Source organism: Pollachius pollachius, assembly GCF_949987615.1.
Source record: "Pollachius pollachius genome assembly, chromosome: 19".
NCBI lineage: Eukaryota > Metazoa > Chordata > Actinopteri > Gadiformes > Gadidae > Pollachius > Pollachius pollachius.
In genome coordinates this window covers 7,156,949-7,172,061 of record NC_136952.1, presented here as the reverse complement: position 1 = coordinate 7,172,061, position 15,113 = coordinate 7,156,949, and the positions used below count along the sequence as shown (strand labels likewise).

At 40.0% G+C, this 15,113-nt stretch overlaps 1 protein-coding gene and 1 long non-coding RNA gene across 4 annotated transcripts; one reads left to right on the top strand and one right to left on the bottom strand.

Annotated features, from left to right (window-relative positions):
• Positions 1-886: 886 nt before the first annotated feature.
• On the top strand, positions 887-4,750 carry LOC307090310 (sulfotransferase 2B1-like). Of its 3 annotated transcripts, XM_079756893.1 has the most exons (7): positions 887-999; positions 1,194-1,341; positions 1,838-2,046; positions 2,383-2,509; positions 2,666-2,760; positions 3,237-3,417; positions 3,515-4,750. In XM_079756893.1, exons 2-7 carry the CDS (start codon positions 1,203-1,205, stop codon positions 3,622-3,624), a joined length of 861 nt encoding a protein of 286 aa, XP_079613019.1. In that variant the 5' UTR covers positions 887-999; positions 1,194-1,202; the 3' UTR covers positions 3,625-4,750. The 3 variants fall into 3 exon arrangements, with proteins under 3 accessions (XP_079613019.1, XP_079613018.1, XP_079613020.1); XM_079756892.1 differs by having other exon boundaries at positions 2,383-2,760; XM_079756894.1 differs by lacking the exons at positions 3,237-3,417; positions 3,515-4,750 and adding an exon at positions 3,007-3,202 and having other exon boundaries at positions 2,383-2,760.
• A 1,329-nt stretch (positions 4,751-6,079) lies between these two features.
• Positions 6,080-11,161, bottom strand: LOC307090332. Its single transcript, XR_013812647.1, has 5 exons — positions 11,053-11,161; positions 10,801-10,920; positions 10,396-10,594; positions 9,226-9,335; positions 6,080-8,889 (listed from the first exon to the last, which is right to left on the bottom strand). It is a non-coding gene; the product is annotated as an uncharacterized lncRNA (long non-coding RNA).
• Between the last annotated feature and the right edge of the window lie 3,952 nt (positions 11,162-15,113).

The following is a 15,113-nucleotide window of genomic DNA, read 5'->3' as shown; positions in this document are numbered from 1 at the left end:
TCACACACAAATGCAAACAAGTTCACAAATGAAAAGCGTCTTGTAAATTTAAGTTTAACAGTTTGTATATGAATGTAACAACATCCAAATACATTTTTGATGAAAATTGCAAATATTTTTTTAATTCATTTATTTATGGATTTATTATATTACATTTATTTAAAACAAGACACATTTGTGTGTGCATCAGAAATGTGTTTGTGAAACTTATTTTTGTTTATGGATTTATTTTACATTTATACATACCGATATCCATTTTTGTGTGCATTGGAATGTATTTGTGAGAAGAGAGTAATTTATATAGAAATCACAAAATACATTTGTGAATCCTTCTCTGTGCATTCATTATTAATGAGACTGCTCTGACCCCATACTCACTCAACTAACCGTTATTTAAATTAATAAAACAAAACATAATAATACAAAAAAGGATGAAATGTCAGCTTGGGTCCCCCTGTGTCATTAGGGTCACTATGCAACAGCATAGTCTGCATATGGCAAGAAATGGCCCTGCTTGTACCTTAGCCTTTCCTTCTGTTTAACAAATATTTTGCTCTGAATCAAATGTTTTTGTCGGATAATTGGCTTGGTTCCAGGTTAACAACTCTTTATTTAACGATTCTCAGAAAGGTCAATAGAGAAAATGTATGGGAAATTGACTTCCCAGAAAAAAGGGGGTGGTCACTGTTGTGGTCTATTAACCCTTACCCTAACCCTATTCTAGTAGTACCCACCAATTAAATTATTTACCCCCCAAAAAAACACAATATGGGTGCTTTAAAAGTACCTCCCTCTCAGAAAACCAATGGGAAATTTACTTCCAGGAAAAAGGGGGCGGTCACTGTTGTGTCATGGCTCTCAACAATAACCCTAATTTGGAGCATTCCGTTCCACGAGTACTGTCATGAGAGGAGAACTCCTGAGGACAAGAATACCTTTTCGATAGTTCGGGGCCGGTAGTCAACGAATGGAATCAATGCCATCGTCATAAACCTGTTGGTAGGACGGCTATAAATTAGGCCTGCATAAAATATGATTGAACTTTACCGCCCATGCACACCTAGAAGTAATAAAACGGCATGCAATTCCTTTATTATTTATTTTTGTTAACCTTCGTTGATTCAGGACTGTAGACCAAAGCCTGAATGCTTCTATATGTCTTTCACTTGTCAACTACCATTCCTATCATACAGGTTGCAGATATGACAGAAGAAGAGCTGTATACCGTGTACAAGGGCGTATATTTACTCAAAGACATTCATACCCAAGAGAGCCTGAAATACTACGAGGAGTTCTCTTTTCGTCCAGATGACATTCTGATTGTAACTTATCCCAAGTCAGGTAAGAGTTTTTCTGGTCACGCAGTGGATGTAAATGACGTATGATGGATTCAACAAATAATAAAAGGCGTTTTGCTAAACTAGTTTTAAAGTACTATGTAGGTGAAAAGTTTAATAATAACTTATAACATCAAGTATGGACATGGACATAGACTATGTGTAATAAACACTTGCTACTATTACACATACTTTATTACACACTACTTTTTCTTGAAGTATCTGCGCATATTGTTGGACTTGTGGAGGTGTCCGCGTGCTGAAGAGTAATCAAAATAATAGTCATACCCTTGGAACAATATTTACCAATATCGATCAGGATAAAGTATTGAACAACACTTATTTATACTGTGGTATACATTTTATAATTATGATTAAAAAAAATTGATATCACAACCAGTTGGCAAAAAATAAGCGCATGAATCAAATAAGACGACTGCAACAGGAAATACACAACAGCACCACAAACCCCACAATAACACCCTGCGGGATGCCTTCAGGGACAGTATGGATGCAGCAGATAGTACCTCTGATCCTGAGCCAGGGAGACCCGGTAGTGGTGGACACTGTGCCCAACTGGGACCGGGTCCCCTGGTTGGAGTCCAGAGCATTTATCCATAACCTGGACCAGAGACCGTCCCCACGTGTCTTCACTACTCACTTCCAGTACAACATGATGTCAACGGGCTTCCTCAAGGTCAAACCGAGGGTATGCTATGCAGCTTGGAGCCATACAGGTTCATTATGGAAAGATATAAACCAATGGAAATGTCCCTGAAAACTGCTATTTTTAAATTATGAACTATTTGTATGCTCAGACTTTATAATTTAGTCATTGAGCACATGTTCTTGCCTGCTAGATGAATTGGGATGAGAAACTATCAAAATGTTATTGCTGAGGTAAAGCCACGTGTGTGTGTGTGTGTGTGTGTGTGTGTGTGTGTGTGTGTGTGTGTGTGTGTGTGTGTGTGTGTGTGTGTGTGTGTGTGTGTGTGTGTGTGCGCGTGCGTGTGTGTGTGTATTTGTGTTTTTCTTTGTTATCTAGGTAATTTATGTGATGAGGAACCCGAGAGATGTATTCACTTCCTACTCTCACTTTAGTAGGATGGCCTCCTTCTTGGTTAGTCCAGGGACACAGAGTGAATTTCTCAACAAATTTCTTGATGGAAAAGGTATACAGTATATGGATTGCTTGTGTATAGAGTTTGTTCACTTTTACCCTTTGTGTTTGTTTTCACTGCTTGGCTTAATATTTAATCCAGAGACAGGTATTCAGTCAACTTTGGCCATTGAACATTCACATCAACTTTTTTCTTCTCTAACCTTAGTGATTTTTGGCTCGTGGTTCGATCACGTGAAGGGCTGGCTGTCTGCTGCAGAACAGCAGCACATCATGTACATCTCCTATGAAGAGATGATCCTGGTAGGAAGACTGCATTACAGCTCTATTAATCATGTACACCAGGGGTCAGCAACCTTTTCAACATGCAGTGCCAGTTTGACATTTTCTTGTTAATTTCTCGGTAAAGCTGAATTATGACACAGCAACCAAAAACATTTCCAGAAGACCTGGAATTGTACTATTTCCATATAGCCCACAATCATGCATCAACATTTTAAATGTTTTTTTGGTTGTTATATTTGCAACATGGTTTTTCTTTTTTTTCAGTGTGCCAATGATGATGCTGCCTAGGGTTGCCGACCCCTGATGTACACTATAAAAATCTAGATCAATCTTAAAACTTAAACTGGTTATATTTAATACTAATAATAATAATCATGACATTTATAACACATATTTTTACATTATATATTCATACATTCATATAGATGAAAATGGGGATGATGATGATAATAAATACTCTAGTAACTGTTCTTTGTTAACCTCTGTTGCTTTAGGACCTGGAGGCCTCTGTGACCCGGCTGGCTCATTTTGTGGACACACCTCTGGATTCTGAGATGATAAGGAAGATTACCGATCGTTGTGTGTTTAAGAATATGAAAAAGAACAAAATGTCGAACTACTCCCTGGTGCCCTGTAAAATGATGGACCAGAATGTGTCAGAGTTCCTCAGGAAAGGTAAGGGAATACCAAGAACAGAAACACACATTTATGGTTAATCTTATCATTAGTCCTCAATACTTCTGCATCATTTATCATATATTTTCCTTTTCAGGTATTACTGGAGACTGGAAGAATCATCTAACTGTAGCAGAAGCGGAATACTTTGATGAATTTTACCGAAAGAAAATGCTGGATGTAAAATACACGTTTGTTTGGGATTAGTTTTTTGTGTTCTAGCATGTCTTGGGGCAAAGCCAACCCATTGTAAAAGTACTATTCCTAATGGCCATGATTCATCATGATTTAAAATCACAATTAGCATTTCTCAATTTAGACGGACACAATCTTGACAGAAACCGCAAAAGTGGCAGTGCATTCTCACTTTTTATTACTCGTTTAGACAAGCGTCTTTGGGTTGAACTCTGCGGGCATACAGTGACGCAAAAGTGTGTGAAACTGGATGTAGTATGCATGCCAGGTGGCTTGTTTGCTTGTACTGCACATGGATGTGACATAAACGCGTACAGACGAAAGCCAGCGTGAGCAGATCAGAGCACACTTTTGCGTTGTGTGACGCATACTAAGAGGCCAGATATGTCCTTGGCGACTAGGGAGGCGCCCAGCTCATGTGAGGAGCAATTCATTCACGTATCAATTCTAGAGATAACAGCAGGCCAGGTGTTGAAATCCAGACGCTCAAGGCCACAAAAACAAGCGGCATGCCCGCACAAAGCCACAAGAGGTCAGGACCAAGCCACAAACCAAGTTGTAATGCCCACACATAGCCACAAGGGACCAGCACCGAGTACAGATATGGGTATCCAGGAGGCGGGAGCTCAGCACCATGTTTAGCCAATCAGAGCACAATACGGAAGCCACGACTGCCCATTATTAAAGTCACAACACATAGCCTAACAGATCAGAACGCTCAAGGCAGGGCATCCACGGATGCCCAGCTAAGCCTATCTCCACGCGTGGCTATACAATTCCCATCCTTTTGCTTCATAGATATCATACCGAACCTTTACCAAATAAAGTAATTTACAAGCGATCCTGACTCAGCGACCATTTCTAAAAGAACCCGGCAGTTGTTAACCCTTTAGACAGAAATGCAACGGTGGAGCGTTTTTAAGATTTCCACTCTGGTGGGTGGTTTCACTTTTTTGCGTTTTGAAGCCCCAAAAACGCCATCGCCGTCTAAATGAAAGGCACTTCTGATAAAATATTGTGTCGTTTTCACCCGCAAGCGTCGTCATGAAAACAGGGCCTCAAATTTGAATTTGTAACTTAATTTTGTCTTGTTAACTGAGGAAGGTTTCTTCAGAACAGTTGTAACATAACAGTGGTTTAAAAATGATAAAGGGTTCTGTTTTTGTTCTCCATGAAGTGTGTTAATTTGTTTGGAGTAGCTCAGAGAAGATTTGACTGATTTGCCTTCATGAAGACTGTGATTTCATTAAAAGGCCTGGAAATTCTTGAAATGAATCATGTCTCACAAAAAATATGTACGCTATATGCCTGGTTGTGGGTCCAGGACACAATCCATACCTGTTAATAAAAGTTTATCCTTTGATAATAACAACTTCGGTATCTCATTACACATATGCTGATGAAACAGCGCCACTTGGCGACTCAGAAAGACAATGTCGTCCAGACAATAACGCCCCCCCCCCTCCCACCCCGAGGCTGAAGAAAACCTTACCCAGACCAGGGGCGTAGGAATGAGTTTAACATTGGGGGGGACACATATCGGAAACCTGACAGATCCGTTAATTGTTTGAACAGATATGTCATAAATTAACTACACTGAAAAAATTCACAAATATATTTTATTCTACTAAAGATACATTTGTAAATGTAAAGGAAAACACATTTTGAATGGCAGTAATGAACTGATATCAAATAAATCCTTTAATTGCACGCTCAATGATCCAGTTTTTAAGAATAAGAAGCGGTGACAAGACGCTGTGTTGCGCTTTCAAAATAAAATATTTTTATCCCCCCGGTATAATTTTTAGGTGGGACAAATGCGCCTGTCTCCAATATTGGAGGGGACACGTCCCCTCCGTCCCCCCCGGTTCCTACGCCCTTGACCCAGACCATCTTGATTGTTAAGACAAACAGATCGAAAGCTTTTATCAAAAAAAATTCTTTCTTACTTCGCTAATCGCATTATGAACCACACCTACAGGTCGGAGCGAGTATGAATAGGAACTGGTTAACGAAAACGCAAAGACGATCACACACACAAGATAAGTCTGTTCGTGTGCGTGTGCGTGTGTGGGTAAGAGGCCTGACTTTGTTTACGTACCGTTATGTTTTGATTCTATGCATAGGAGCCCCATGTTGTGTAAGATATTTTTCAGAGTCTGACCTCAAACCGAAGCTGGTTTGAGGCCAAAAGTCAAAGCTCTGAGGAAAAGTAAAAACGAGTAGCCTAAGTGGCCGTCAATAAATAACTAAAAGAATAAATAAGCTAATTCATGAATAAATGAAATAACACATTTTGGCCAATGATGACCTGGTTTATTATTTGCTTCATGTGCTGCTCGTCAGCAGGCTTCGAAACGACATTTAGGAGGTGCTGAAGAAGGAGAGAAGGAAACAAGATGAGAAGCAAAGAGAGAGCCGAGGGAGGAGGAGAGAGAGACCCCAGACCATCCAGTCTCACTCCATCTTTGAACAAGGACCCGCCGACACCATGCGCAAAATAGGTGCCCCCACCCATCCCAACCTCTCACTTCTGAACATTAATCATTCACCATTGCATAACAACAAATACTTGTGTTACTTTGCGAGTAATAACTAGCCTTTAAAAAGGCAGGTGTTGCTCTTCTAAATTGCAGCAGTTGCTGACAATACAAATGGATGGGGGGGAATTATGAAAGGCCATAGCCCGTTTAGAGGATATCTGTTTCTGAACCATATATTTAGGTTCAGACGAGATAATGATATTGTAATGGCCTTGCAGGTGACATAGGAAGGTAGGAACATGACAATACATGCACATGGAACAACATGCATAACGGACAACAAAATCCATTGCACACACATAACACACAAATTCGTAAAGAGTCCCAGGGTCACTACAATATTAAGAACGCACCAAACCACTAGCGCACCAAACCACGTCCAGCAGAGTTGTGCCCCACCAGGGCCGTGTTTTATAGATGGACCCCCAGGGGACATGCCACGGGGCCCACGAGGGGACCCACATTTTCGCCCACGTGCAGCTTTCAGATCCAATGCACTGCTAAAAAATGACTCATCTAGGCATTAAAGTGTAAATGAACACCATGTTTCAGCTCTATTTTGAAACCAAGGAGATTTTAAAAGATGCGTTTTGAGAGTAATATCATATTTAGAAAGTAACATATTTACTAATTCTTTATTTAAACTTGCCCAACAGCGCCCCTCTCGTGGCCAGGAATTGTCAAGAAACTAACAATTGCGAGAAAGTGAGAATAATGGGGAAAAGACTCATAAATGTTTACATGTGTAAGGTCTTTAAATTGAAGACTTGAAGACTTGAAGAATTTGTCCTACCAGTCTCTTATATATAATCTAGAACTTTGCACTAAAGCTTGTTGAGCCAAAGCCGCTACTAATCTGAATTTAGGGGCAAAAAGGTTTATCAATGTTCAAGTGATAATTGATGAATGATTGTTTCCAAATCACATATTAAGTATCAATGGTCTTTAAAGAACACCTCCATTGGACTTCCATATATGTCATACCTATATAAACAAGATATAGGCTACTACCTTTCATTTGTTTGTTTTTATAATATTGGTAGGTTCCCCTTTCGCACTTCTCCTTGCTTTTTGGCCACTCTAAGGCGGGCCCTACTGCAACATGAAGCTGGTCTCTCTAAGGCTGGTCTCTCTGAAGCTGGTCTCTCTAAGGCGGGCCCTACTGCAACATGAAGCTGGTCTCTCTAAGGCTGGTCTCTCTGAAGCTGGTCTCTCTAAGGCGGGCCCTACTGCAACATGAAGCTGGTCCCTCTAAGGCTAGTCTCTCTGAAGCTGGTCTCTCTAAGGCGGGCCCTACTGCAACATGAAGCTGGTCTCTCTGAAGCTGGTCTCTCTAAGGCGGGCCCTACTGCAACGTGAGGCTGGTCTCTCTAAGGCTGGTCTCTCTTACGTGGGCCCTTCTGCAAAATTAAGCTGGTCTCTGAAGCTTGTCTCTCTAAGGCGGGCCCTGCTGCAAAATGAGGCTGGTCTCTCTAAGGCAGGCACTACTGCAACATGAAGTTGGTCTCTCTGAAGCTGGTCTCTCTAAGGCTGGTCTCTCTGAAGCTGGTCTCTCTAAGGAGGGCCCTACTGCAACATGAAGCTGACTCTGTGAAGCTGGTCGCTCTAAGGCTGGTCTCTCTGAAGCTGGTCTCTCTAAGGTGGGCCCTACTGCAAGATGATGCTGGTCTCTCTGAAGCTGTTCTCTCTGAAGCTGGTCTCTCTTAGGCGGGCCCTACTGAAACAAGAAGCTGCAGAACATTCAATCACCGCCTTCAGAAAAAAAGATTCTATCCATTGAAGGGTGAGAAACTATCAATCAAATGACTTCCACCTCCCCCTTTTGGGACTCCTACAAAATATGTACTATACCACACTTACTGGTTAACTCCTCGCCTGTAAGCTGTTGAAAGAGATGGCTTACCAAAGTTCATTGTAGGGATGGTTGTAAAACGAATTTAGGAAACAATTGTATCTTAAGCAAACAAACTGGAGTAAAAATGCTTTCTGCTTGAAACTAAACTTCACACAGTGTGTGTCTGTGTGTGTGTGTGTGTGTGTGTGTGTGTGTGTGTGTGTGTGTGTGTGTGTGTGTGTGTGTGTGTGTGTGTGTGTGTGTGTGTGGCGGTGTTTGTTTGTAATCTGGATGAAGCCACTATCGTATAACATTTTCATGATTGCTAACATATTCTATCATATCAGTATCAGGCAAATCATCATTGTATTAAGGCAGCAGACGAGGGAGACGTTGAATAAAAACAGTTACAAACTATGATTAGATATTAGTTACTTCTATCTATATCGTTGTCTTATCAACTTAATCGGCTTGAATAGATATATATTTTTTAAATAATATAATAACATAAACAACCTTGGAACGTGAGGGTTATTGAACAATCATGATCATGTGGTCCATTTAACATGTTGTGGTATGCATTGATTTACTTTGAAAAAATACTTTATTGAAGGAACGGTTAGGGTTAGGACCTGCAACTTAAGGCCCTGCCAGTAGATGGTGTCCTGTCCATTAATATTCCACCACGAACGAAATTCAGCAACTCCATCATCTGACATTAAATGTCCATACCCTATGGGCTGTCTGATTACAATGTATCTTTAGACAGCTGTTAGTATACAATACAAATGTTATGGTATACAAAGGAATAAAATTAATATTACAACTTAAATTAAATTAATTCAAAGGCAGGGGGTTCTCACTCTTCACTTCTCTCTGCAAGCCGTGAAATACTTGGGCCTGTGGGAAAATAAATAAAAACATGTATCAAGATCTGCTCGGACCTTGTTGTTTAGAAATTATTAAAGCACTGCAATGTGATAGGGAACGCCAAAAGCTAAAGCTATATTGTTTGACATTTTGCTTTCTACGGTTCTACACTCATGGTGCCTTAACAATGACATATACATGTAAAACGAATAGGCTACTGTAGATATCATCATAAAGGTAATGAGGCACCATCAATGTAGGCCTACAGGCCAGGCTACTCACTCATGGGCTATTAAAACAACATCGAACAAAGGCCTCAAGATTCTCTGCAACTGAATAATTACAAAAAATAAAATAATGATTTACCACAATGACGGGCAGAAGAAGTTTGAGGAGACATATGGCCAGGAAACAGCCAACTGTTTTTGTGATCGGCACATCAGGTGGCTCAGGAGCGGGCGGCTCAGTCGCACAAACTGCAGATAGTCAGAGACACTCAGAGGCGCGATGGAGGTTCAGCAGCAAAGCACAGTAACTACTTTTGCAATTCAGATACAATTCTTATTTTCTAGAGAACAGAATTTTTTTTTTATTTCTTACATTTAAATTAATCGATTTAGATGTCAATATGTTTTAAAATGTTGATTATGAGATAAAAAAAGACAATAGAAAACAAACCAGAAGTTGTATTTAGTTGGAATATACACTTCAATGAAGGAGTGTACATTCCAAGGGAGGTAGGCCTTCTACAAATTATTGGCGAAAGAAAAGAGAAAGAAGAAAATCCTGTCCTTTCGAATATTCAAATGACCATATAAACAGATTATTTTTCGTATTGTGACAGAATGATAATTGTTTTACTCCCCCCCAAACAATTTTAGTAACTGTATCTATAGGTTTCAACTCATCGGAAATAACAGTAAATAACCGCAGATTATATCAATACGGAAAATGAAGCAGCAGCTGGAAATGGTTGATAAGTTTAGAAAGACTAAAGTGAAAGTAATTAAACACAGAGAAAAGTATATTGGTATAAAAGTAACAATTAAATTCTAGGCCTACATATGCTTGTTAAAAGTGAATGGCCTATATTAATCACATATACTTTTTTGATGTGAAAACACATTTAGTCCTTGTTGCATGACGGTTTATACAAAGTTAAATAGGCCTTCTTGTTTTGCAATTATAGTATAAATATATTCTTTATATCAAATTATAATATAAAGTATACAAGTATACTTGTAATTTAAATATAAATTACAAGTATCTCACAATTGTAATTAAGTACAGCATTCGAGTAAAGGTACAAAACTTTTCATCCCCTGATGTTAGAGCAAATATGGTTGTAGGCAAGGGCTTCTGTCTATAATAATATTATATTATTTATCTGTAACAAAAACAACGTTTTAACTGCATCATTAGAAATCATAAAAAAAAAAGAAAAATTCTTCAAGGTGCCTTTTGGCCCTAATCAACTAATGACTAAACTAGGGCCAATGTTTACCTAGCACGGGGTATGTAAAACGTACTGCCTACCTGGAACCTCCAGGAACACCTTGGACATGGAGTTCTGACCCCCGGGGTTTGCCCCGATGAGACACTCATAGGTTCCTGAGTCTTCAGGCGTAAGGTCAGGGAGAAGAAGGCTGTTTTCATCGGTCAAGTCAGCAGTCCGATTGAAATCATAATGCCATTTCTGACCAAGGCTTCTTCTGATTATACGCCAAGACGGTTGCTGTCCCCAATCGAAAGAAAATGATCATTTCTTTGTAGGGGGCTGCTTTTATTTTGATCCAATTTGACTTCACTTTGTCTCAACATTGCTATTATGGGGATGTGTAATAGATGAACGCAGATCAAATGTTGAATGTTTGATAGGATTTCATCTGATTTTCATTTAAATTAAAATACAGTAAAGTATTTAACTGCAGACTTACTAACCTTAGTCCATGTGATAGAGTTAAAGGAGCCCTTTTTGATTCCATCACACTTTAAAGTAACATTTTCTTTGCAATTCCCGATTACTTTATGACTTGAGGTTGCCAAATGTAGAAACACCAGCTAAGATGAAAACATAAAAGCATGTATTCATTGTTTTATTCTCTCATTTCATTGACATAGTTCCACATTTAGGGCAAACAATACTACTAAAGTAATAATGAAACCTATAAAAATGAATATATATGTACTCACCTCAACATATATTGACAACAACATATTCTGCAATTGATCAGTGTTGGAAACAGAGTGCCCCTGAAACCGCTTCCGCTTCTTTTTTCCTGTCAAGGAAAGGGGGGGGGGGTTCATAATCTGAGAACATGCCCAAAATGTGTGCATTCGTAAACCTAAATTTTGAACTAATGCATCAGAAGTTGCAAAACCGTGCAGTAACATTAGGCTATTAGTTTATTCTTAATTCTTACTCACAATTAGTTTAGTTAACATGTTTTAATGTAGCTCAAAATATACATGTTACAAAATATACAAATACAATATATAAATTGTGGCTGTGGTCATACGCCAGTAGTTTCTGCCCCACCGAAATGAAGGGGCACCGCACGCTACTGGCATCAGAAGTTGCACATCTGTGAAAATTTCCTTAGAAATAAAATGATGTAGAACACTATGTTGATTCAGCATTTTAATGAGCGAGCACAAGTCCATCGTTACAACTGCTCGAATCTGTTCCTACAAGTCTCAGCTGTGGTGAGACTTGTGTGGTGTGTTTTTTTGCAGGTAGTTTTGCAGGTGGTACATGTGTAGCCAAAGTGATTTGTACCCGTATGAGGCAGAGCGTCCGTGGGCGGGACAAAATTGCAGCACTAACCAATGAAAGTCGCCGGCAGGGGGTGCATTTCTCAAACTACACTGGGACCATCCAAGCAGACCATTAAAATACATTAAAATACACGCTAATTAGAATAGCCTATGTGCAATGGAAACACCAACTAGGTCTGCAAAGTCAAAAATGTCAAAGGACAAATTCGACATTAAAGGGAAGTTATTTCTCCAAATTTTATTTTAACAATCAGCTGAAGAACATACAAATACCTGCTGAAAAAAAAAAATAGGCTACAATGCCTTAACAATTCCTTCCGAATATCCGAATGTCTTTTTTCTGTCAATAGACAAAATAGGCTTAGCAAGTGCATTGCTTATACATTAATGAAAAGTAGAAATAAAACGTAGATAGGCCACTATAGCCAGGCCTATACAGAACGCATTTGGCAACATCAAACAATCGAACATAGCAAATGAGAAGTCATCAATCAAGCTATCAGACCTTCGATCATTTGTACAGGAACTTGGCCCGACAATCTCATGTGTGCATATTTCTCAATAACAACTCTGTTGAAATCAGGTATTTCTCAATAACAGCTGTTTAAATCAGGTATGAAATCAGGTATACAATTAAATTTTTTTTGCAACAAAAAACTGTGTTTCTTTTTGAGCAACCACATAGCCATTTTTTCTTCTCATGCCATGCTCCGGAGAAAGTTCTGTTGTACGTTTTCCCTCTATCCATCGTTTGTTGGTTAATGCGAATATCCGGTTTGTCTGGTCAAAGTTGTTTGATGGCTAATTTATCTTAAAATTTTACCTATTACCGCGTTCTTGAAGAAAGTAGTCCAATCCGGATCGCTTTTAACTCACCTTATTTGTTAAAGTATTTCGGTATGGTAACTGTGAAGCAAAGGGAGGGGAATTGTATGGACACGCGTGTGAGCGACAAACAGCAGGCCTCTGTACCTAACTCCCTAGTATGGACTGCCGAATGTTTCTGATCTCGTTAGCTCCAGGCCCTGCTTTGATACCGAGTAGGCGTGGCCTATGTGACGTTTTGGCTCCGCCCTCCTCATCTGTCTAAAGGTGCTGCCATCTGTGGCTGGTGTAGTTATTGCAGCTTATATGTCGGGTCCTGCCCCCCTTGTGGCTATGTATGGTAATTACAGCTTATGTGTTCGATCCTACTTCCTAGTGGCTATGTATGGTAATTACGGTTTATGTGTTCGATCCTACTTCCTAGTGGCTATGTGTGGGCAGCTTATGTGTTTGACCTACTTCCTAGTGGCTATGTATGGTAGCCCATGTGCTGAAAGTACGTAACACTATCAAATGTTTTTTTTTAACAGAGACTCAACAGTGTTAATCGCAGGTGCAACACAACTCGCCATGTCTGCCAAAAGACGAAAGATACTGGCGGAATAATTCGAGTTAAAAAAACAACGGTCCTAGAATATGACCATGGGGCAAACTACTTTACGACCATATGGGCGTCTTATAGCGCGGATTGCAATTCTTATTGCAGCCTGCAGGGTTATGCGAGAAACATACGGAGGGACGCGGTCGCTGAGCTGCCCTGCCCCAACATTGCATGACACGTTAAACTCAACTAGAATCGCCACCATCATCCAAAATTTGATGTCAATAGACTAAAAATAGTTGGACAGCCTACAGAAACTATAGATAGTTAATGTGACAATCACATTATTAAAAATAAACTTGGAGCAATGATTTACTGAGGACAAATATTTTTGGAAGCATGCTTTAGCAGGAAGTTCGCTGCCCCACCTGCCCATATGGACGGCACCCGCCTGTCTGATGCATTAGTTCAAAATTTGGGTTTACGAATGCACCAGAGACGTGGTGAGGCACTGACTTTTCGCCCCCCCCCCTCCGAGTCTGCCGCTGCATTGAAAGTTCACTGGGACAATGAGTGGGTGAGGGTGGGGGAGGGTTGCTAAGCTGACGAAATGTGCAGATGCAGAGCAACGGCCACTTCCTGTCTTCTACTTGTAACGTACTTTACAGGCCTGGTTCGTATAGACGCAAGTATGTCTTTGTGGAGGCGTTCCAGTGGGGCTCATGAATATCACCTAGAACATTTTGGGAATAGGGCCCATGTGTCAAACTAACTTCCACTTCATGGATCATCTATCCTACCTTTCGGTTTGTTCCACTCTGTGTGTGTGTGTGTGTGTGTTTGTGTGTTAGAGAAGCAGTTATGCCAATAAGTGTTAACTAATTTGTAAGGAGGCCTTTGAATTGCATCTTTTTATGTTTCATGTTTTTATGAAGATTTTCTTTTTGAAAGATCAGTTCCTAAGACAAAAAGAATCATCTAACTGTAGCAGAAGCGGAATACTTTGATGAATTTTACCCAAAGAAAATGCAGGATGTAAAATATACATTTGTTTGGGATTAGTTTTGTGTGTTCTGTCATGTCCTGGGGCAAAGCCAACCCATTGTAAAAGTACTATCCCTAATGGGCATGATTCATCATGATTTAAAATCACAATCAGCATCTCAGGCTCAATTTAGACGGAGACGATCTTGACAGAAAACGCAAAAGTGGCGTTGCCCAGCTAAGCGTATCTCCATGCGTGCCTATACATTTCCCCTCCTTTTGCTTCATAGATATCTTACCGAACCTTTACCAATGAGTTACAAGCGATCCTGACTCAACAACCTTTTCTAAAAGAACAAGGCAGTTGTTAACCCTTAGACGGTGGAGCGTTTTTAAGATTTCCACTCTGGAGGGTGGTTTCACTACGGCCACACCAAACGCGTTACGCGGGTAGGCTTACGCACGTAACGCGCCTAACTTGCCGCTTGATCATTGTGTGTCACAAAAGTGGTTCAACGTGCCTACGCAGCTCGATGAGCCCGCCCAAAACTTATATTCCCCCTGCTATTTTTCTTTTGCTCCACAAACATGGTTAAGATCACCACCATCGCTGCGCTGTATTTGTTGTGGGAGTCCGAGGAACGCAGGAAACACACTGAAACGATAACTCGTCGTCCATGTTCTTTCTGCTTCTGTGCGTCCCATGGGCATATTATAGAATGGACAGCGGATTCCAAAATGGCGCCCATTCATTCCTATGAAAACTGCTCAATGTCGCAGGGCAACATCAAGGAGAGATTTGCTTCCGCATCAAGGGAGCCTAGCCACGCCCTAGTTCGTGACGTACCAGATGCAGAAATATTCATTGTTTTCTAGCATTGTTAGCATTGTAGCATCATAAGCGAAAGGTTTGAGTGATTGCAGTCGCATTGTTTACCGACCATGGAAGTATAACTTTAAGTCATAAATATTAAAGATTGCTCCATATAACACCAACAACATAGTAAATGTATGTAGGCGTAGAAAAAAATACAGCTCAATGTTATTGCTTAAGAAACAGATTCCTTCCAACTATTTATAAAAAATGCAATAAATAATTTATATACAAATAAATGGTTACATATCG